General features: G+C 41.9%; 1 protein-coding gene across 1 annotated transcript in view; it reads left to right on the top strand.

The window, feature by feature from the left end:
* The window catches only part of Shroom2 (shroom family member 2), a 119,321-nt gene that overhangs the window by 38,444 nt on the left and 56,616 nt on the right, over nt 1-24,261 (top strand). The window contains exon 2 of the mRNA XM_075956724.1: nt 15,902-16,053. Coding sequence (XP_075812839.1) covers nt 15,902-16,053 — 152 coding nt within the window. The remainder of the gene's footprint in view (nt 1-15,901; nt 16,054-24,261) is intronic.

Genomic DNA, 24,261 nt, shown 5'->3' with positions numbered 1-24,261 from the left:
AACCCTAGTAATCTCCATGCAAGCAACTGTTTAAAAAGCCCCAGCTCCTCTTTCCCCAGAGATCTGTGAGAACTGCCTAGGAGCAGATAAGCGTTGTTGCTAGATGGATGGGAAGCCTGTTTGGTGTCTAGATATTTGGAAAATCTACTTGAGCAGCCATGGTGGCGTAGTGGTGGTTGTGTGTGTGTGTCTGTGTGTGCATATGTGTGTGTAAGCATGTTTGTGTGCCCTGCCCATTTCTCCCCTGCATCATCCTAAGATTAATGCTGGGCATCCTAAGATTAATAGTCAGGAACTTTGCTTATCCTTGCTGATTCTTTTCCTCTTTTTTCAGCCTTTCCAGAAATGGTGTCTAGTGTGTGATGAAGGCCACCTATACAAAAGGGGTAGAAAAACAAAATATAAAATTTGGTCTCTGTCCTTAGAAAGATGCTGGTTATGTTTTGTCACTGTGACAGGCTATCTGATAGAAATAACTCAGTGAAGGAAAGATTATTTTTTTTACTCCCAGTTTCAGAGGTTACAGTCCTTGGTCAGTTGGCTCTGTTGCTTCTGGATCTCTGGGAAGGCAAGGCACACAAAGAGTGTGGTGGATCAGAACTACTCATCTCACAATAGCCGGAAAGCAGAGAAAGGGGCGCAGGATCTGGGATGTGATACATCCATTTAGGACATGACCTCCTTTCTCCAGCTACACGTCGCCTGCCAGTAATGACGTCACATTATGTACTCACCAGTGGCTTATTTTGTAGTTAGGTCAGAGCCCTCATGACCTAGTTACCTCTCAATTGCTCCATCAGGTAGGACCAAGCCTCAGTACATAAGGACTGGGGTCCTTTAGGCTGAATGTGAGCAAGCCAGAGTAATGTTCATTTTGGTGATGAGTGGACAGTGTGCCCATCATTATTGGGGTGTGTGATACCCCATTATTGGGGTGACTAGATTTATCAAGGCCTGTTTTTCTTGGAAATGGTAAAACAGTATTAAATATGATGGCCCCACCTGTCCAAACTTAGGCGTTCTTCTACAGACCAGGAGTCTGATTTGTGTGACCCAGGTGGCTCCCCACTTCCTGCCATGGTGCAGAGGAAGTGACGTGGCTTTGGATTTCTGTCCTATGTGAGCTATTCTGAATATCTTTCATATTATTTAACATAGTGGTTCTTCACTGGGAGTGATTATGTCCCTTAGGAGACGTGTGATGGTGTCTGTAGAGCACATCTTAGTATCTAGCTGGTGAAAATGTTGCTAAACAGCCTATGAAATATTAGAACCTCCATTCTGCCCAAACAAAGAATGGCCTGGCCCCAAATGTTATCAGTGCTGAGGTTGAGAAATGTGTTTTAAGGTAAGGTGTTCTGTTTGGCTATCCAGCCCCCCCCCCCCCCCCCCCCGCACAAGGTTTTACTAATCAAATATTTGGGTAAAATAGCCAGTGTTGAGTTATTGTAGACAATATTGGTTTAAACATTCTTTAGTCTTTGGTTTGGATCTTAAAGGCCCCTGAAGTCCTTGTATTAAAAGTTGCTGGTCTGTGGTGCTCATAGGAGATGGTGGCATCAGTTGTTAATAGGAAGTTAGACTGTGGCAGGCGTACCCTTGGAGGGAGTGTTGATAACACCAGGCTCTGCCTCATTCACTTCTTGACGGCCCTGAGGTGAACAAATGTTTTCTATCAAGAGCTTCCACTGCCCTGTTTGCAGCCTTTCAAGTGACCGTAAGACCAATCCATTTTTCTTTTCCTTGGTTCTCCTAGGCAATTTGTCATAGTTTCAGAAAGCTGACTAACACACATTGACACACATATCTCCTGTTATCTGCTATCGTCCTGTGCGTTATATATCATTGAGTTGTGTATGTCAGAATGGATTTGTTTTTTTAAAGAGTTGCATGTGCGTTTGTCCCCGCAGACACCATGATCCCAGCACCATTCTGAAGCTGGTGCTTGCCCCCATTCCTGGCTGCACCAGCTGACACTGCACAGCTATGCACCTAAGGACAGTAACTTTCTTCTTTCTGGGTTTGGCCAGGGAGCAGAGGTAGTGAGCGAGGGTTCTGTGGCAAGGGGATTTCAAAATGATGAGAAACTAATTTGACTGGGAGAAGGGTCACAGGCAAATGGAGGGTCTCGGGCTGGTTATCCCTTACTGGTTTGAAGTGCTGATGGTTGTTAACATAGCCTTGCTTGTCTAGGTGAAGATGTAGAGGAGTGTGAAGACCGGTTGGTACCTTCTGGGAGCCTCTCCGTATCTTATTCATCGCCCCATTAACCTAGACGTGAGTCTGTCACCTTTGCCTTTAATCCTTAGCAGCTTTCTCTTTTGACCTAATGAATGGAAATACTTGAAGACAGTTTCCTGACCGATGCACAGGCTCTTCATAGGGCCAGCTGGTGAATACATGTATGTACATGTATTCTTTTCTGTTCCTTGCTTGATTGTAAATAAAGGGTATTCAGACTGTGGCACATTAGCTGAACCCTTCCCCCCTCAGTCTTTTTGTGTAGCTCAGGTTGGCCTCCTGCTTACTCTGTAGCCTGTAACTCAGCTGGCCTCTCACTCCCAATCCTCCTGCTTTCGTGTTTTGATTGTTGGGAGTACAGGTGATCTCCGTCACACCTGTCAAAATCATATTGGCTCTGTGTTAGACAAGATACACGAAAGATTCTTTAATTTTCCTACATCTCTAAGTATAGAACTCAGGTCTTTGCCTGTGCCAAACAAGTGCTCCCCCCCTACCTCCTCGCTATTAAGTACCATTTAATTCTTGGGGGAAATGTAACCTGGTTTCTATACAATCACTTAGGCTAAACTTTTAAGCCACCCCAGCTATAAATTCAAACTTTTTGTGTTTTCTGTAATGCTGTATAGGAAACTTAACTGTGTTTAAACAATACAAATGTACAGAAGTTTTTCTCTCAAATCTCCTTACATACGAGGGCTAGAAAGCATTCTACCTGAGTAACTTGGGAGGAAATGGAAGGTGGAGACGTTGTCTCCCTTTCCACTAAGCTTCCAGTGTTCTCATGTGATCATCATGACCTGAGTGGGGCTTTCTGAGCTTCATTCCAGTCCCTTCTTTTTTTCTTCCTCACTCTTCATGACCTTCTTTTTGGTTATGGAGATAGGGTGTCATGTAGCTCAAGGTGACTTAAAACTCACTCACTGAGGATGACTTTGAACTGCTTGCTATTCTCCTGCCTCCACCTCCCAAGTGTTGGGATTGTGGGAAGTCTCCATGAAACCCACCTCCCATTCCCCATCAGTCATAGAGAGATTGTAATGCAACAGTTTCCATCTTAATCTCGCTTGTATCCTTGGAACAATAATAGTAATTTCTGAAGAATTTTGTATACTACTTGGAGTTTGTAACATGGTTCCCATCTTAGTCTCGCTTGTATCCTTGGAACAATAATAGTAATTTCTGAAGAATTTTGTATACTACTTGGAGTTTGTAACATGGTTCCCATCTTAGTCTCGCTTGTATCCTTGGAACAATAATAGTAATTTCTGAAGAATTTTGTATACTACTTGGAGTTTGTAACATGGTTCCCATCTTAGTCTCGCTTGTATCCTTGTAGCTCACCCAGGGTCTTTTTGTTTTTGAAGGCAGTGTCTGTGTGTCCCACACCTGTGTAAAATGACCTTAAACCAATCCTTCTGCCTTCACCTCCCAAGTGCAGGGACCGCAGGCTTGTGCTGCTATACCCAGCTTTAATCCCAATCTGACATATACATGTTGTAATAACAGTGCTATGTGCATATACTTGTATTATGAGTTTGCAACATATCTTCATTTTATCTCACTTGTACCTTCCTGGTTGTCTTAGGGTGTTTTCTTTTCCCCATTCTCCCTCCTTTCCCTTCTTCTCCCCTCTTCTTCCTTCCCTTCCTGTCCCTCTTTCCATTTCCTTATCATTTCCCCTTTCCTTTAATTTTCCTCCCCTTTCCCTTTTATTTATCTTCCTTTTTCCTTCCTCCCACACTTCCATTATTTTTAAGGTAGAATCTGTGTAGCTCAGGTTGCTCTTGAGTAGAATAATGTAGGTGAGGATGACCTTGGACTCTGGATCCTTTTGCATACAATTTCCCCAGTGTTGGGATTATCGGTATTTGCCACCATTTCTAGCTGTCCTGGTGGTATTTTGTTTACTTGCTTTTATGTTTTGCTTTGTTGAGAGTGGATCTCACTATAGCCCAGGCTGACCTGTAGCTCCCAGCTCTCCTGTCAGCCTCCCAAGTGGCTGAGATGACAGCAGTGCATCCCCAAACCCCATTTAGACAACCAGACAGTTTTTGGATGACCAAACTGAGACTAAGGAAAAATAAGTTATTTTTTTTTCTAAATCCTGTACAGACAAGTCTTAAGTTTGTTATCTCTCCTCAGTGTTTTGTAAACCTTCCATGACACAAACCTTTTCCCACCTTGCCACTTGATTTTTTCCTCCTGTGCCAAATTTGTCTCTGTATAAAAACAGTAGTTGCCATAGAGACCAGAGGTCTTGCAAAGTAAGGCTTATGCCTGTGACTCTTGATGAACAAAATTTCTTCTGCTCATGCACCTATAGTCACAGCTTCTTAGGATGCTGAGGCAGGAGATTTCTTGAGTGTGGTAGTTTGGAGCTGGTCTTAATACCATAGTGAGGACTCATCACTTAAAAACTTCACTGAATCATTAGCAACAGGCTCTTGTTTATATTTGACTTGGTATTAACTAATAACTGCTGCAGGTAAAAAGAACTCAAAATAAATATGAATAGCATATAAAGAAGAAGGCAGGCTCTCCTGGGTCAGAGTCAGGGTATGTACACAAAAGAAACCTGTCTTCCTCAGCTCCCCAAAGCTTAGCTGTTCATCTAGGTGGTGAGGTGCCTGTGCCTTCCTGTCACTGAGACATGCAGCTTGGCTTTGGGGATTTGGAGGGTCAGATCAGGATGGTTCCAGGTTTATTTTGTTTTCCTGCTCTGCCTCAGCCCTGTAGATAGGTTCTTCTTTTCTATTTTATTAGGTTTGAAGTCGAGGCAATGCATTGCTAACTCGTGGTACTTTGATAACAGGAGGTGTTTGGGATACACTGTTTTCAAATCCCTTGTCTCTACAGAAATATAAATTTCTTCAGAAAATTGTCTTCTGGATTTAGTTCTCTTCATGGGTGTCTCTTAGGCAGATTGTAGCTGGCATTGTCTGCTCTTGATAGAGATTTGCCAGGTACCAGAGTCTTTAGGCCTTCACCGCATCTGGAGAAGAGGCCCACACAGTGCTGGGCTTTATTTCCATTACCATGAAAGCTGTGAGCCCTTGCCATAGAATGTTACTGTCTCCCTGGCTCCCAGTCTATCTGACCTGGCTGCCTGTCTACATTTACAAAGATTTGACCCAATAACTGGCTCTTACAGTCAGAGGAGTTAGCTCCTTTTTGTTCACTAATGGCTGTCTGCACAGCCCCTGGATCCTGCGCTTGCCTTGGGAAACTGAGGCCCCCATGGGCACTTCCCTTCACATTTTGGTGGCTACTCACCTCTGCCCTTGCATCACACCTTGTCCCCAACCCATCATCTTCCTTATAAACATTTCATTTACCTCTCTCTGCCTGTCACCCTGTCCAGGCCATGTCTGCGTCTCTGTGTCTTAGGATCAAGTCCAACCTGACCCTTACTTCGGGGAGGATGAAAGGATCGCTAGACCTCTCTATTCTTTTCCCTGAAGTCCCACCTTCATGGCATTTCCTAACCTGTTAAACACTCCACTCCCAACCTGAGTCAAGCTTCCTTTCTGAAGGAACTGAGACCAGACAGAATGAGTAAGGGACTTAAGACCGAGGAGAAGTCGTTCTTCTCCTGTCTAACAAAAGACATGATCTGGTCATGCATTTTAGGTTATTCACTGTGAGGTGAAATATAATTACAGCTGATAACCTGCAGGTGGGACTCATATTTTGGAGTATGAGATCATACTCCTGAGATCAGGCTTGTAAAACAGCAAAGTTGCTCTTCCCTGTTTCATTCTGATGACTGGTCACAGGGGTATGTTTCTTGCTGTTTCATTCTTTTTGCTGAAGGAGTCTGTTTTGATTCTAACTACAAGGTTAATCATCCTGAAGTAGTTGTTTTCCTCATATTTTCACACTTGACTTCTTTGCCCTGGCTTACCTACCTCCACTACCTGAAGAACAGTGCCCATATTCTGCTTCAAGGTCAGGTTCTCAGTCTTCTCGCTTTCCGCCTTTACCTTCCCACACTCCTGTGTTTTCTTTACACTCTTCCCCCTGATTCATCCCTCTGGCATGCCTCCATTTCCGCCTGCATGTTTCTTCATGCCAGGACTTCCATGGAATGTCCTCCTTAATCTCACTGTCTTCCTTTCAAGTTGCTGATGACAACACTTTGTCTGTAGAAACCGAGGTGGACGCTGCCCCTCTTATTTCCATCGAGCTACACTGTTTTGTCTGTAGTGCACCTAGTTCCCTGTAGAATTCACGTTCTTTTATCTGCCCAAGATTTCATTCTTGTCTGTAAGGGTCTATAGTATCGGAATGGATAGGTACAACACACAATCTGACTTTACCTTACAAGCACGGGGCTACGGTGTAACAAACATCAATTCTGCATTTTTCTCTGTTTATTTGTTTGTTTGAGACAAGGTCTCACTGTGTACCTCAGGCTGGACACAAACTCGTAATTGTTCCATCTCAAGCTCCTGAGTGCTGGGATCATAAATGTGTAGCACTCATGTCCGGCTCACAGTTAGCCCCAGTCATTGCTCTTTGAAAACTGGTGCCAAGTTTAGGTGTGTTTTTTATTCCAAGCCCGAATGATTACGCTCAACTTAAGATAGCTTGTGAATTCAGTATAGAATGGAAATTGACAAAGCATTTTCTTTTTAAAATTATATTTAAATTTAAATTATAATTTTAAATTGTACTGATTTGGGGAAAGATGTCATCCTGTTATGTGCAAAGTGGATATCAGGCCTCACATGGCTGGGCAGAGCAACTGAACCTGCTTCATGAGGCAATGGTGAAATATTATGTGCTTGTTGTATGTTACCAAGTGACATCACACTGCCTCATAGCATGGCAGAAGATACACAGCAGGAGGCACTCCTGGTCCTTTGATGACAGGGAATTTATTCCAGTTTGGTGTAGGGAATGGTTTATTTTCTCTTGACTGAATGTAGTACTATTTCAGCTACCACTAGAAACCTCAGAAAAAGTTTTGTGTAATATTAAATACAGCATATAAGCTTGGCTCAGGATTGAGTCCTGTCTTCTGGAGCCAGCTGCTCTAGGGTCAGGGAGGGAATCGTTTTTCAAAAATCACTACACAGGATACATTCATCTTCCATTGGAATAGCCGCATTCCTCATTTACCCAACTTCAATAGAACATAGTGAATGAAAAATAAGGACATTGGGGCTGAAGAGATGGCTCAGCAGTTAAGAGCATCAGCCGCTCTTCCAGAGGACCTGGGTTCAATTCTCAGCACCCACTTTGCAGCTCACAACTGTCTGTAACTCCAGCTCCAAGGGACCCAACACCCTCACACAGACATGCATGTAGGCAAAACACCAATGCCTATAAAATAAATATTGGATTGCAGACTGAACTGGGCCAGGAGAGGAGAGGAGGGAGAGAGTGAGAGAGGAAGGGAAGAGAGGAACGGGGCCTAGAAAATAACCAGGACCCAAGCGAGTGTGTGGGAACAAAGAGGATTCATAGCCAAAATGACTCGGTTTTGTAGGAGAAGAGAAACTGGGGAAAGGGATGTGAAGCTCAGGGCCTGGAGAGGTTTAGGGTAGGGCCTAGGGTATGCCAACCAGGATAACTCTGTAGCAAATACTTTTCATACTGAGAAATGATGGGACAACCTGGCTGCTGGTATCCACTTTGATATGTTAAACAGACACTTCAACCTTTTGTTCAGGCTTTCTTTGAGATTTAACACAAAGGATAGGCTCCAGGGACTGAAAGCAAATAGACTCTGGTTTCTCGTTGGGCATGTCCCATCATGGTGCTTCTCTATCCTTTTTCCAAGCAGCTCCTTAATAAACAATGCACTAAGACAAACTATAATTACTATGTCTTGATTCTCCTGGATAAGAGAAGCATTTCCTGGGTTTAGACAAAGCAACTGCACTCTAGAGGTGCTATACTGACAAATCGCCAGGGCAGTGGGCTCAGGACAAATACTAAGATGAAAATGGGAGCTATTTATCCCTTTTTTCAAATGACCACTTAACATCCTGAAGATGTGATTAGTGTTGGAGAAAGGTATAGAAGACATGAATACAGGGAAAGTGTGTTTTGGAGGAATAGCGTGCCTGCTTGCCTTTGCTTCTTGGCCTTGCCCCAAGTAGCCACAATTTTCACAGCTTCACAATAGGTCTCTCCATCCGCCAGGAACTGCATGGGCTTGATTATTGGCTTAAGCTATTATTTAATTTCTCCCCTTTGAGGAAGACTCTCGGATCAAAGAGGGGAAAGACATTCTTGTTACAACTCACGGCAACAGCATTTAGGGTATCTTCAAGTGTCTGGTGGGTTTCTTTCAAGAGGTCATCATGGAGCTAAATCTTCCATCTTCCATCGTTGCTGTCTATAAATCAGATAAGAGCTTAGAGTTCTGACAGCAGTGTCCTTCAGACTCCCATAAGAGGTGAGCTGATCCTCAATGAGATCGGAATACCTGTGATCCTTCCTGATGTTGTGGAAGGGGTGATTAGGTCCCATTGGTGGTGGCGGAACATCACAGGAGCTCCTTCAGATCATTAGCTGTGCTTCAACACTCTTGGCAGCGGTTTCTGCTTCATTGAAGCTAGTCAGACCCCCGCAGTGGTGCCAGGTCCTCTTGACTACAACCACAGTGTTCAGATGATCATCTCCTTCTTTTCTGCACTGAGATAAAACATGTCAAGGTCATTGCCAGCATGTCCCAATGCTTGCTCACTCAGTTGGTGCTGAAGCTATTCTCCAGGTTCTGGGCACTCTCACCGTGCCAGATCAGCACCGGTTTGTAGGCTGTAGTGACACCAGGCTGGGATATAGTGGGTGGCCAGATTTTTGTTTTCTGATTACACTTCCCCTGCATATATAAATATCTCGTCAAAGGAGCCATGGAAAGGAAAATGCCATGGTATCTTCCAGATGCAAACATATTTTCCCTGGAAAAGATGGGTGGGTGGGGTCTAGCCGAGGAAGGCCCTAAGGGTGTTTATTTACGTCTTGTCTTTGTAGACAAGAAATAACAAGTGTTGTCATCCTTCTTTGAGAAGATGGAAGGACTCAGATGAGATCCCTTTGATCATATGTCCCTGAACTTATTATATAAGCATTTATGGGAACAGGATGGAAAGCCTACTTTTAACCCACTCATCATAGCTGAGTCAGAGGCAGGTAACGTGTCATTCCGAGGAAGCACGGCTCTAAAAACTGCCTTGACCAGGCATCGTGGCATACTTAATGATTCCAGTTCTTGGGAACTGTCTCAGTTAGGATTTCCGTGGCTGCAACAAAACACCGTGACCAAAGCAACTTCAGTAAGGGTTTCTATGGCCTACACTTCCCTATCACAGGCTGTAGGGAAGTCATGACAGGAACTAAGACAGGGCAGGATCCTGGAGGCAGGAGGTGATGTAGAGACTTTTGGAGGAGTGCTGTTTACCAGTTTGCTTCTCATGGCTTGCTCAGCCTGCTTTCTTAGAAAACCCAGGACCACCAGCCCAGGGATGTTACTATCCACAATGGGCTGGGCCCTCCCACATCAATCATTAAGTAAGAAAATGCCTTACACCTGAATCTTTTTTAAAAAATTGTTCTTACTGAGCTATATATTTTTCTCTGGTCCCCTCCCTACCTCTCCTCTCCCCTTCTACCCTCTTCCATGGTCCCCATGCTCCCAATTTATTCAGGAAATCTTGTCTTTTCCTACTTTCCATGTAGATTAGATCCATGTGTGTCTCTCTTAGGGTCCTCATTGTTGTCTAGGTTCTCTGGGATTGTGATTTGTAGGCTGATTTTCTTTGCTTTATGTTTAAAAACCACCTATGAGTGAATACATGTAATAATTGTCTTTCTGGGACTGGGTTACCTCACTCAATATGATGTTTTCTAGATACATCCATTTGCCCACAAATTTCAAGCTGTCATTTTTTTCTGCTGTGTAGTACTCCATTGTGTAAATGTCCCACATTTTTTTAACCCATTCTTCGGTTGAGGGGCATTTATGTTGTTTCCAGGTTCTGGCTATGACAAGCAATGTTACTATGAACATGTCCTTGTGGCACGATTGAGCATCCTTTGGATATATACCCCAAAGTGGTATTACTGGCTCTTGAGAAAGGTTGCTTCCTAATTTTCTGAGAAATCGCCACACTGACATCTTACATCCAAAGGGGCTGTACCAGCTTGCACTTCCACCAGCAATGCAGGAGTGTTCACTTTCCCCCACAACCTCTCCAGTGTAAGTTGTCATCAGTATTTTTGATCTTGGACATTCTTTTTTTTTAATTATTGATTTTTACTGAGCTCTACATTTTTTCTCTGCTCCCCTCCCTGCCTCTCCCCTCCCCCAAGGTCCCCATGCTCCCAATGTCCTCGGGAGATCTTGTCTTTTTCTACTTCCCATGTAGATTAGATCTATGTAAGTCTCTCTTAGTGCCCTCACTGTTGTTTAAGTTCTCTGGGATTATGGTTTGTAGGCTGGCTTTCTTTGCTTTATGTTTAAAAACCACCTATGAGTGATTTTGTTAATTTTGATGTTCTCTCTGCCTTTTGGTTAGTTTGGATAAAGGTTTGTCTATTTTGTTGATTTTTCTCGAAGAACCAACTCCTTGTCTCATTGATTCTTTGTATTGTTTTCTTTGTTTCTATTTTGTTGATTTCAGCTTTCAATTTGATTATTTCCTGCTGTCTAGTCCTCCTGGGTGAGTTTACTTCGTTTTCTTATAGAGTTTTCAAATGTTGTTAATTCACTAATGCAGGATTTTTCCAGTTTCTTTATGTAGGCATTTAGTGCTATGAACTTTCCTCATAACACTGCTTTCATTGTGTTCCATAAATCTAGGTATGTTGTGTGGTCATTTTCGTTGAATTTTAGGAAATCTTTAATTTCTTCTATTTTTTCCCTGATGCATTGATGATTCAGCTGAACATTGTTTAATTTCCATGTGTTTTTGGGCTTTCTGGAATTAGTGTTGCTGTTGAATTCTAATTTTAAGCCGTGGCGATGCCTTACACCTGAATCTCATGGAGGCATTTTCTCAATTGAGATTTCCCTCCTTTCAATGTGTCAAGTAGGCATAAGACTAGCTGGTCCAGGAGTTCAAGGGCAATGTGATGACAATTGTGAGACACAGTTTCAGAAAAATTGGAACTTGGAGGTATTTATAGAGTGCTTGGCTTGCGTGCATAAAATCTTGACTTCAATTCCTAGTGCAATAACCCTGTCATCATGACTTTCCTAAAGATTTTTCTCAATGTTAGTAGAATTTAAAATGTTTAGGGTTGGGATGTGTTTTTAAAGTTCAGCCCCTATCAATTTTATGCTGGGGCAGAATAGTTTTCTTCCTTTTATATATTGAAGAACACACAACTTATTGTGTGAAAATGTATCCAAGTTAAAATTGAGCATTTAAAATGCATGTTGAAATGTAGATGCAGCGGCATGAGGTATAGTTCATACTGTTGTCCACACATCACCAGTGCTGTGTGCTAACGACGTTCCATCATTTCGTACTGAAACTCTGGCCCCATTCAGTGCTAACTTTTCTTCTTCCTCCCTCTTCCCATCCCCTGGAAACCCTCATTCTGCTTCTATCTCTATGGCTTTGTGTACTTAGGTACCTCATATAAATGGAGTTACCTGCTTTTTTTTTGAAAAAAAAATTCTGATATATGTCATTGCTTAATGTCAAAATTCATCCTTATTGTAACATATAACAGAACATCCTTTGAGGGGGCATGAGCACAGTGGGGATTGACTCTGAGATCTTATGCGTGCTATGGAGTTACCCTACCTCTGAGCTCTATCTGAACTCCACTTCTTTAAAAAGGCTAGATTGCATGTCGTGTGTATGTACACATTTTACTTACGTATTCACCTGTTCATGGATATCTGGATTGTTTGCATCAGGAATATGTAATTATTTAGTAGCAAGATCCAAAATATTATCTATTTCTCAGCCCACCAACTGGAGAACTAGACTCCTAATGGATCGAAAGGTCTGATGTTCAGATTCCACCAGCTGACTTCGGGGAAGTGTTCCGAGCTCCAGCGTCGTCTTCCTGGGTTTTGTCTTGTGTTCTCTTCCACCACTGTCAGCAATCCTGGATCTGTTCTTGGTATCCATTCTTCCTCCACAGTCTGTGTTATATCTAAGTTGCCTCCGTTGGTACCCCCAACCTCACCTCCAGTCTTTAAATACTTCCTGTTTTTGGTCACTCCACAGTTAGGATGGCTTTCCTTGGGTCCTACCATTACAGACAGTTGCCTACATGATTTTCCACCTGAGCACTCTCAAGTCTTTCCTATGAGACTTGTCAAAACCTAGTTTCTTTTAGATGTCATTAGTGCATTTTGACTGTGTGTATATATATGTCTCGAGTCAGGTATAAATTAAGTATGTTTGTTATTACGTTGGGGTAAAATTGTTTAGACTTGCTGTTTGTGCTGGCACTTGAAAGGCAGAGGCAGGTGAATCTCTGTGAGTTTGAGGCCAGCCTGATTTATCTACACAGCAAGGCTGGTCACAGTACCCTGTGAGATCTTGTCCCAAAAAAGAAAACAAAAGTTGGGCTTTGGAAGTGAGTTGTTATTGGATGGGCTACTTCCTGGTTTTGACAGGAGTGTTTACTTGAACCTGCAGCCTCATGCATGAAGATAAGTTTGTCGCTACTAAACTAGATCCCCAACCCAGTTTTTAAAAACATTAAAAATTTCATTCATTATTGCATTTATTCATGTGTGTATCTCTCTGTTTCTCTGTTTCTCTGTTTCTCTGTTTCTCTGTTTCTCTCTCTCTCTCTCTCTCTCTCTCTCTCTCTCTCTCTGTGTGTGTGTGTGTGTGTGTGTGTGTGTGTGTGTGTGTAACTCCAGGCAACTTGCAAGAGCCAGTTCTCTTCTTCCACTGAACAAATGTCGCATCTCTCTTTTTACCCATATGAATTCTAGGGATCAAAATCTGTTCATCCGGCTTGACAACAAGCACCCTTGTCTGCTGAACTATCTTCCAGCCCAGTTTTTGTTTTTTGTTTCCGAGCAAAGGCTGCTAAGTTATTGCTTCAGTCTCCCGAGTAGCTGAAATTACAGGCTTGCTCCTTTAGGACAAGCTGGGAGTACTAGTTATGGATAATTGTCCGTTTAGCATAAAACTTCAGTTCTCCTGGGGACTTGGTTGGGATTATAGTAAAATGCATAGGTGTATTTATTTATTTAGTTATTTAGATTCAGGGTCTCATTTTATAGCTCAGGCTGGCCTAAAACTTGTAGCAATCTGTAGCACGAATAATAAAAGCCCCAGAGACAAATTGGGGTTCAATCTAAAAACTAGATAAGCAAAGCAGCCAAGCCACCAGAGAAGTCTTACCTCTACCAAGTCCGGGCAAACTAAGCCCCCTAAGCCTCTCTCTGTTCTCCCATTTTATATCCCTCTAGTGCTAGGGTTAATGGTGTATGACTCTCCTGGACTGGAATTAAATTCGTGAGCCACCACCACCTGGATTTTTTTCTTCATTGATTTTATGTAGCTCAGGGTAGCCTTGAACTCACAGAGATCCATCTGATTCTGTCTCCCAAATCCTGGGATTAAAGGTGTGTTTCACCATTGCCTGACTTCTAGTTGCTTTAGCTTTGCTCTGGTCTTCAGGCAAAATTTATTTGTCAAAACACAAATAATATACCACTCCAGCCATCTCTTGTTTCAGTCTCTTGAGTACTATTATAAAGTGTGTGCACCACCACAAAATATGAGACAGAAGTGTGATCACGAGCTTGAGACGAGGCTTAGTTGTCCCAAACCAAACAAGTCAGCTAACAGATTGTGCAGTGAGTGCCACCAGTCATATGTTTGGTGGTGTAAAGAACACGGGTTCTTTGCAGCTTCTTGTTTCTTTGTAAGAGTTTTCGGGGAGCAGGGTGTAATAGACAAAGTAGAAATGTATTTGGCTTTGTGGGCCTAAAAGCCAGTGGTGCTTCGTGGCACTATCTAAAAGTGTATTTGTGTTCTAGTAAGTTTTATTAATAAGTAACAAGGACAGTAAAGTCCCCTGGCTGGATTTTATTTGGCCAAGGACTATTGGCTAGCCAACCACTTGTGCAGAAGATCAGGGTGTGTATGGCTCTATAGTTAGCTGCTGGCCTTACTGGTGTTTAGTCACTACTAAGTGCTATAAGTTATAGATCAGATAACTGGCTACGGGTTCAGCAATCTCTGTTTTGTTTGTAAGGTGATGTATTAGTTTGTTTAAAAGGTGATGTATTAGTCAAGTTTCAAGTATGTGTTTCTTCTTTTCCCTGTGCTGAGGAGGGAACCTTTGCCCATGCCAGGCAAGTGCTCCACTGGTGAGCCCACACCACTTCAGTGGGGGATATTCTTAGCACCGATTAATGAAGCTCTTAATAACCATAGCATGACGGAATCTGATTAGGGCTGTAGTAAAGATATGCAGAATGTTTATGAGAAATGGAATGTTATGTTGAGGAATGGAATGTTATGATTGTTTTAGGAAAGAACTGATAGTTCCTTAAAACTGTTAAATATAGTTACCATAGGACCCATAATTTCTTCTTGTAGGTGCATCCAACAGAAATGAAAATATATCTGTATAAAACCTTGTATATCAATATTTATAGACACATTATTCATAACCACTAAAGTAGAAACAAATGACTATCAGCTGGTAAATCTATGAAGAAAGTGTGATTTGTTCATGCCATGGATTTTCTTTAGCCATCATGTTTAATGGAGTAATGACATGCTATAACACAGATGCATACTGAAAGTCTTATGCAAAATTACAGAAACTAAACATTAAAAGGTCGTATACATTGTATGACTCCATTTATGTGAACTTCTCAAAGCAGGGAAATCTGTAGACCTAGAGTTTGGATGTGGTGGTGGCCGTGTAGGCCTGAAATCCCAGCCCCTTTGGAATAAGACACAAAGGGATCCTAAATTCAAGGCTGGTCTATAAAGGTCAATCCAAGACTACCCCGGGCTACATTGGGAGATCCTTTCTCAGTAAATGAATGAGTGATGAATGGATAGTACTGAGGACATAGCTCAGTGGGGCTCGGTTCATTCTCTCGTGCTGAAAGAAAGAAAGGAAGAAAGGAAAGAAGGCCATTAGGATATTGGGGCCATTCTGCTTAATGAGCAGGTGTTTCTCTTGGTCAAGAAAACGTTCTGAAATTGATGGACAGTATGCAACTCTGAATGAACCAAACACTGCATGAATGAATGTGTGGCTTTTGTGACAAGTGCATGTGTGAAATTTGAATTGCATTTCAAAAATATTACTAATACGAGGTATAGGATTAATGTATCGGAAATAATTAGCAAAGAGTAAGAATGATCCAAAATATTGTTCCCATAAGGGAATTCCACATTATGAATCTGATTTTGGTTCCTTTGTGTTTGGTTTTCTGGGTTTCTGAGTCTTTCCATTCCCTCTTTGGTGTCCTGGGGGACTGACCAGGATGAGGGATGCTGAAAAAGAAGCCTTGTTTTATCGGTCCTTCAGTGGAAATGAAATCAGCTTCCAGGGCCTGTTTGCTCCAGGCTTCCTGGGTCCTTTTACTTCTAAGTAATCCTAAAACTGACTTGCTTGAACCCTGTATATGTTATATTCCCAGCCGCCTTGGAGGAACTTGCCTAGGGATGTTCACGGACCCCTTTCTGTGTTACAGATTGAAGAAGGGAGCAAAGCTGCAGCCGCAGACAAGCTACTAGCTGGAGATGAGATCGTGGCTATCAATGACGTGAATCTCTCGGGGTTCAGACAAGAAGCCATCTGCCTGGTAAAAGGCTCCCATAAGACCCTGAAGCTTGTGGTCAAAAGGTGAGACATGTGCCTTTTTTTTTTGCTCCCCAAACAAGGAGTACAATGCTAAAATGCCAAGCCTGGATGCCTTTTCTCATATGTGAAGAGATCTCAACATGCATGTGAACTTAAAATTAGAGTTATTCCGCACTAGCTTCTGGAGACTGTTCCAGGATCCCCATTTCGGACAACAAAATCTGCACGTGGCCGTTATAGAAAACGCCATTATATTTGTATATAATCTAGGCACATTCTCTCACATGCTTTAAATACTGTCTAAGTGGCCTAAACTTTTAAGTTGCCATGAAAAAAAATTTCTGACAGTAGCAGCCTAAAGGAGGAAAGATTTCTTTTTGGCTCATGGTCTCAAGAGATTTGTGCACATCCCTTTAGAGAAGGAAGGGGCTTTATAGTGTTAGAAGTGTTTTGCAGATTCTCCCTTCACATTTTTGCTGACCAAGAAGCAGAAAGAGATGAAGCAGAACTAATGCTGAGCTACAGCTGTCAAAGGTTTGTTGTCTTCAGCACTTTCTAGTAGCCAGACCCCTCCTCCGAAAGGCGCCACTGTCTTCAAAACATAGGCCTATAGGGGACATTCTGCTCCCAATGAGGAAACATGATGCTTATTCATAGAAGGTGGTGGGCTGCTTGTTTTCATGCTTATGCATGAAAGACAGAGACAGATGCAGATAACAGATACGTGGGGGAGCAAAAGGCCTGTTCCTGTAAATGAGATTAAGGGGCCAGGTGGTGGTGGCACACACCTTTAATCCCAGCACTCTGGATACAGAGACAGCCGGATCTCTGTGAGTTTGAGGCCAGACTGGTCTACAAGAGCTAGTTCCAGGACAGGCTTCAAAGCTACAGAGAAACCCTGTCTCAAAAAAAAGATTAAGGGTAGGAGGTTAGATAATTTTAAGAAAATTAGGACGATGATGCATTTTTGTATAGGATAAAAACAGTACTCCCTGGCTGGAGAGATGGCTCTGTGGTTAAAAGCACTGGCTGCCCTTTCGGAGGTCCCGAGTTCAATTCCCAACGGGCGCCGTTTTCTGACATGCAGGCAGACATGCAGACAGAATGCTGTGTGCATCATAAATAAATAATAAAGCAAACAGTACTCCCAGGTATCTCGAGAAAGATTGTTTTCAGAGATACAGATACGCACCTCTGAGCCTGGCTACGTGTCTTTTTTTGATGGAATCAGTGAAGTCATTGATTTAATTAAAGAGTCAAGCTGGGTGTGGTTGTGCATGCTTTCAGTCCCAGTATATAAGAAGCAGGAGCAGATGCGTTGCTGTGAGTTCAAGGCTGATAAGGCCTTGAACATATAATTATGTATAATTAGGGCCTAAAAAAAAAGAAACAAGGAAATAAAACTGTTCTTTGTTTATTATTTATCAACTCTCATTTCTACGTGAGATAACGCTTTTGAATACCTTTTGTTTATGTTGCGATTGTGCTCGGGCTCAAACCCAGACCCTGCTCTGTGCTAAGCTAGTTCTCTACCACTGAATCGCCGCACTTCCGGTCCTAAACACCTTTTTAAAGTCCTTATAGCTCTTAAGATGCAATCTCACAGTGAGACCTAAATACCTTTTTAGTTAGTCCTTATGGCTCAGAAGATACGATCTCAGAATGAGAGTTTCTGATCTGTCTGAGGAAGTTGGAATGAGGTATCATCAATGTATAATTCCTTGATTGCCTCATGACCCCTCAGAAGGAAGCTTTCTTTTATGATTGCTTTTACTGTGATAAAACACCATGGCCAAAGCAACTTGGGGAGGCTGTTTATTCACTTTATACTTCCATATCACTGTTCATTGTTTGAAGGATGTCAGGACAGGATTTCAAACGGTGCAGGAACTGATGCAGAGGCCTTGGAGAGATGTGCTTACTGGCTTGTTCAGTCTGCTTTCATACAGCACCTAGGATCGATAGTCCAGAGATGAAACCACCCACAGTGGGCTGGCCCCTCCCCCATCAGTCACTAATTAAGAAAATGCCTTACAGCCAGGATTTATGGAGCTATTTTCTCAGTTGAGGTACCCCTCTTCAGATAACTCTAGTTTGTCTCAAGTTGACATATAACTAGCCAGTACAGAAGTCCTTTGTTGTCATAAGACGCTGTTATTCTTAGTCAAGTGATGGTCATGAGGATGTGGATTCTAAAGGTCAGACTAGGAGTCATGCATGGCCCCTGAGAGTTGCCACGGCCTTCTAAACCCGTGGTTCCAAGGGGGCTAGAATCACTCTTTGACCGATCTGACCTTTGAATAAGGAAGATACAAATCTCAAATCCCTGCGACAACTCTGACCAACTGATTCCTGAGCAGACGTTTTGTTATTGTTTATTTTTTCTTGAGACATTTTCTCTCTCTGTTGCCCTGGCTGGCCTTGGATTTCTGGTATAGACCTGGATGACCTAGAATTCAAAGAGATCCACCTACCCCTGCCTCAGTGCGCTGGGATTAAAGGAATGTGTGCACCACCACACCAAGCCTGACTTTGAGTCAGAAGATATGTATAGAAATGTGGAACAGATTTCTCGGTCCACTTATTTTTGGTGTCAAATCTAGTGTAGATGTCTTTCTGTTTGTTTGTTTTTTTGTTGTGTGTGTGTGTGTGTGTTTCTGTCCATGGGTTTGGTGGGATAAGAATAGTTTTATTGTTTGCTTTGTGTTTCTGTAGTTATGAGGTAAAGTGGACATTACTACATATATTTCTTAGTGTGCTTGATATAATTTGTTTTTTAAACTTAGATTCACATATCTAAGGATATCAATACAAGGAATAAAACTTGTTTAAAATACATCATTGCCACGTAGGAAGCAAAGAGAGGAGGAGACCGTAGAGCATACTGGCTGGTAAAAGATTAGAGTAAGGGGAATTAATCTTTTGTCATGAAGGCACTGATGTAAGCCATTATGGAGAACTCCTCCTGTTTTGTATTTTGCGGTTTCCTTTAAATGAGGAGTGTAGACAATTCCCTGCTTTAGATAAAATTGAATCATTTAAGTAGCAAGATTTTAAAGCAAACAGGTTATCCAGGAATTTATTATTACAACGTAATTTTGTGGGATTTTTGAGATTTGTTTTGTTTGTTTCTCTGTGTAACCGACTTGGTTGACCTAGAACTCACAGAGATCCGTCACCCGTCTCTGCCTCCTGAGCGCTGTAGGTGTGCACCATCACTACTTGGCACACTACCTGGCTTAAAGCATCCTTTTAATAATATAGTGTTTTAATTTTGGGGAAATAATTTTATATAAATTGTAAGTAGTAGAGATATTGTTCAGGTTGGACGTGATGCTATTTAAAGATGCGAAGGAAGTTTCCCAAGGTGGTAAGTTAGTTAATATTAGAACTTATGCCTGTTTCTCAGAGTGGGGTGAATAATTACTGTTAATCTTAAAGATGTACTTAGTAAAGCCTTTTAATACTCCAGAGTAACAAGTCTTTATTACAAATGTACCAGTTGTTCTTAAAACTCTAGCATATATTCTTCTCAAAGTTTGAATTTCCTCACTCACTTTTTTCTCCATGCTCCAGGCAACCACTTACTCTGCTTTCTGTCACCGTGTAGCATTTACTCATATTTTATATTAAGCTCCAAGATGGAGGAGCATGCCTTCTCACAAAAACTTCAAGTCCTGGGGTTCAGCTCCGTGGTAAAGCATGTGCTCGGCACCAAAGGTCCCGATTTGATTCTGAGAACCCAAGGAAGAGTCTAGCTCACAAAAAGTCACTCTGAAAGTGACTTGTAGCCTAAGCTGCGAACACATAAATTGATGTTGCCCTGCTTAAGATGTCGATCAAGTAATAGACTATGTTGATCCATCCTTTGCCTTACTGCACCTGACTACCTCATACTGCGACTGTTAACATTTGAATAGTAGTCCTTGCATAGACTCCCCTCGTCTTAATGACAGCTGGTGCCTGCTTTTATTTCCTGTGCTCCTTTTATCTTAGTGTGTGGGACCAACCAACTGGGGTGAGATTTCAATAGGCCAGTTTCACAAAGCAGTGGCGTCTCCTTTCACAAGGATCCAGTAATCCTGTCCTCATTAAGAGGCGGTGTCTGGACAGCGATGCCTGAAGGGACACGGTGCTATGCTATCTGATCATCTTCAGCAGTAGCACATTGTCCTTCAATGATGTCCAGGTGGCTTTCGAGCTCGTGAGCAGTAGATTGGAGACCGTAGGAGCCAGATCTGTGGGGCTGTGACAGGTTGGGTCCAGTATGCCTTTGTTCTTTCATTTCCAAGGTGTTTGGTGTTTCAGTGTGTCCCTTTGCAATGTTATGTAGTCTTTCAATATGTATTTAATTGTCTCTATATAGTTGTCACCTGCTCTGTTTTCTCCATGTACACTGGCATGATTCTGAGCTCTAGGATTTTCACAGAAGGCTACCGACTGTTTTGTCCAGCGGCTGTATTGATTCGGCCACTCAGTTGAAGGAAAAGGCTTAGAGATGCAGAGGCACAAAGATCTAGAGAGTTCAGCCTGTGCAGTAGAGAGAGTGATTTCAGCCTGGGTAGTTTATTGACCCACTGTCTCAAAATAATAAATACAAAGAAGGACTAAGTAGACAGCACTCAGTAGGTAGCACTTGTCTAGCCTATGTGAAGTCCTGGGTTCAGTCTCCAGTAATGGAGAAACAAATCAGAATAGACCTGTGAACCCTAGGGAAGATTTATTTTCATTATTACACCTTGAATATATTTTCAGTCTCTTCCCAAATTTATGTTATAGTATTGATTTTTTTTTACAGTGAAATATGCTTGGCAGTTTATCCTTAATCTCATTCTGGCAGTTTCTGGTGATATTCTCCTAGACTGCAAGCCGTTCTGTTGGGAACAAACCAGGATGGGGTTGACTCATGTTTTTGACTCTTTGCTGGTCATCACAAACTGTTTTGTGAATCTAATGATATCTGCTAAGCTGACATTCAGGAACAGATTAACACCCTCTTTTGCTGGATGCTGCAACGGTTAGGCAGCCTGTATCAGATGGTTGCATGTTTTGTAGAAATCCGGATTCAGATGCCTGACAGGGGTGTCGCTTGCTGGGAGCAAGTTCTGTGCAACATGCAGACTTTCTCAGGTGCTGTAGAGTTTCCTGGCCTTCAGCTTCCCTGTAGTGCTCTCCTCGTGGAACTGACCTTGAGTGGGTGGCCAGAGGCCCCAGTGATGATTATTAGCACAGCTATTTCTGTGAGTAACTACTGTGCTATGGCTGGAGTGGTAGTTTCAAGACAGCAGCTGGTTGTGTCCTTTGTCCCCTTCTTTCCTCTTTCCCCTTCTTTCTACATTCTAGAGAACCTTTCCTTGCAGAATTCGCAGAAATGGATTCTTGGTGTGTGTGTGTGTGGGGGGGTGTCCAAGGAGGGTTTCTGGGAGTGTCAAGTGAAATCCATGCTTTAGTGTTGTTTGCTTATGGCTGATGGCATTATTTCTATTTGTGAGCATGCGGAGGCATGTTTCTATGCTTCTTTCCTTGTCGAAGCAGAGATGTTGAAGTTTATGCCCTGATTTCTTTGCACTTCCTTTCGTATTTTCTTTATTAAGGTCACAAAAAGAAGTAAAACCAAATAGTTACTTTTGTTTTATCTTGAGTTTGGACTTGTATGTAGCTTAAGTAGTTTAATCAGATGAATCCCTGTGAGACATTCCATTTTCTAGGTCAAAGACAAGACTCTGTTTTTCATTCTTTATTCATTGTAAAAATAAGGAACTTGATCTTTATGAAGGCTGTGTCCATATTGTAACTTAGGCATCAAATGATGTTTATAAAGTTGTTTGTAGAAGTATAGAGTATGATTTCTAGTGAGTAAAACAAAACAAAACATTACTTCGCAAACATTGATGGCTTTTAGTTCTCATTACTTTTGTGATTTTTGTTATTTTTTTTAGTTATACAAAATAATGGATCTTATTATGACATTTTCCTGAATACAATTATCATTGAACTTTGCCTTTTGTTTTCTTCTGGTATTGGGGACTGAACCCAGGCAGGGCCTTGCTGATGCTAGGCAAGTGGTTTACATCCCAGACTCACTGATAGTTTTCTAAAATTATATTAAGAGACACATATTTACTATATTAAGAAATACATTAAGAGAAACTGTTAATTTTGTTTATTTCAAGTTTCTAAAGGAACTGGCAATTTTTCTTTTCTTTTTCCTGTTTTCCTTTTTCTTTTCTTTTTTGAGACAAGCTTTCAGGAGGCCCAGGTCCTCAAACATGAGATTTTTAATTTTTCTACCTCCTCTTTTCAAGTCCAGGATAATAGATATATGCCATGACACTCAGCTCAGAGGAACTGTAAATTGTATAACTAGCCTTAGGTGCTACAGATGATGTTCATTTTGAGACCCGAGAGGGTTAGATGTAAGCTGTAGCATTAACAATGCAGTTAATGTTTTTGTTTGTGGTGCTAGCCAAATGCTGTTTCAGAGTCACTCCATCAATTGTATTCTTTTTAAAAGGGGTACCAGTGGTAAGGTCTCCCTAACATGAAGGTCTTCACATTGGGAAGATTCCTCTATGTGCAGTTGAATCGAAAAGTGAAATATGCCCATGAGATGATCATTCTAGGCCTTAGCCAAAGTTGGTTTGCTTCAATGTTGCAAATGAGACTTTGGGTGATTGTCCAAGTAGCCAGTTGTCTCTGTCATTTGTTGCACATTTTGGAAGTTGCTTGATTGCACTTCCTGCTTACCCAAGTATTATTTCCCTTCTCGGATCTTAAATTGGGTTGAAGACTAGATAGTTGTGGTTACTTTCCCCTCATTACTTGGCCAGGTTATTTATTATGCAAGACTTAAACTAGGATAGGATAATTTTTGAATATATTTGTTTTTATTATTGTATATAATATTTTATTAGGTTTAGAACTCTCTTATTTAAACAGAAAGGAGGAGGTGCTGTGGGAAGTCTTACAGCTAGTGGTAACCTGCCCACTGGGGCATGATCTCTTATACTATATATGGTGATGTAGAGCTTGTTTCTGGCCTATTTTCCGGCTGCTTTTTCTGGTTGCTGGATTCGGTTTCTGTTCTTCATTCAAGCAGAGGATTCTGATTTGTGAGTTTACTGCTAAATAAATAACTATCTATTTCTCAATTCTGAGCTAGTGTGGGATTTCTTTTAAGATTCCTTAAACATCCTGCCAACCTCTCAATCGACTTCCCTCGGTGGGATGCCCATGTTTTAGTTATGTCCAACAGGCCACTCACCCTTGTTACTTGTCAGAGTTCTGCCCTGCCCTTGATTTTAGTCATGGTGATGATTGGGAGATGCCCTGTTCCTCTGGGCTCACAGCGTAGTCTAGGAAAACGCACTTTTGGTTTCTTACAAGGGGTAGAGAGAGGTGATACGGACAGAGCCATGAGCAGATGACTGCCCAGTAGGTCACAGAGACTGAATAAATGTTACTCTTACACATGTCCCATAAAGTTTGCTGCTACTAATATTCCTTGGTCATCTTTGGGGAAAGAAGCAAACACACCTTACCATGTAGAACGGGTGTTTTCTAAAAGTTGTTGTATTTGCATTTTGTTGCCTTTCTTTGCTCACTGTCTACTTCATTTATGCAAGGAAAATGTTCATGGTATGAGAACCACATTGTGTGTCTCCCTCTTTCCCTCTCCAATATTTGCTATAACCCAACCCTCACAAAAACCGTTTAGAATAGGAGCCAAGGAAGTAGATTTATACCCTGCTGATGGTAATTAAATCCAAAGCCTTTTTAATTTAATAAAGTTATATTGCTAGTGCTTTTATTAATGGAATTATGAAATGTCTAACTAAATAACCAGGGTTATGCTAGGGAGGGTAGCACATGCTTATAATTCCAGTACTGAAGAAGGATGCTTAAAAGAAATCCCACACTAGCTCAGAATTGAGAATAATAGATGGTTATTTATTTAGGAGTAGACTCAGAGATCACAATCCTCTGCTGGGACAGAGAACAGCAACCGAATCCCGCAGCCAGAAAAGAGGTCAGACACATAGTATAAGAGCCCACGCCCTAGTGGCGGGTGACTTAAAGGCTGCTGGCTGTAGGATTTCCTACAGCATAGTACTGAGAAGGCTGAGGGAGTAAGTTCCAGGCTAGCCTAGAGTAAGTATATAAGGAAGCACTGTCCGAAAAACTAACTAAACCAAAATAAATAACTTCGGTCCTTTTGACTTTGAGACTGCCAGTATTCTTTCTGACGGA

Source organism: Microtus pennsylvanicus, chromosome X (genome assembly GCF_037038515.1).
Source record: "Microtus pennsylvanicus isolate mMicPen1 chromosome X, mMicPen1.hap1, whole genome shotgun sequence".
Taxonomy (NCBI): domain Eukaryota; kingdom Metazoa; phylum Chordata; class Mammalia; order Rodentia; family Cricetidae; genus Microtus; species Microtus pennsylvanicus.
Note: the sequence above shows the minus strand (reverse complement) of the source record. Positions and strands in the feature narration are given on the sequence as shown.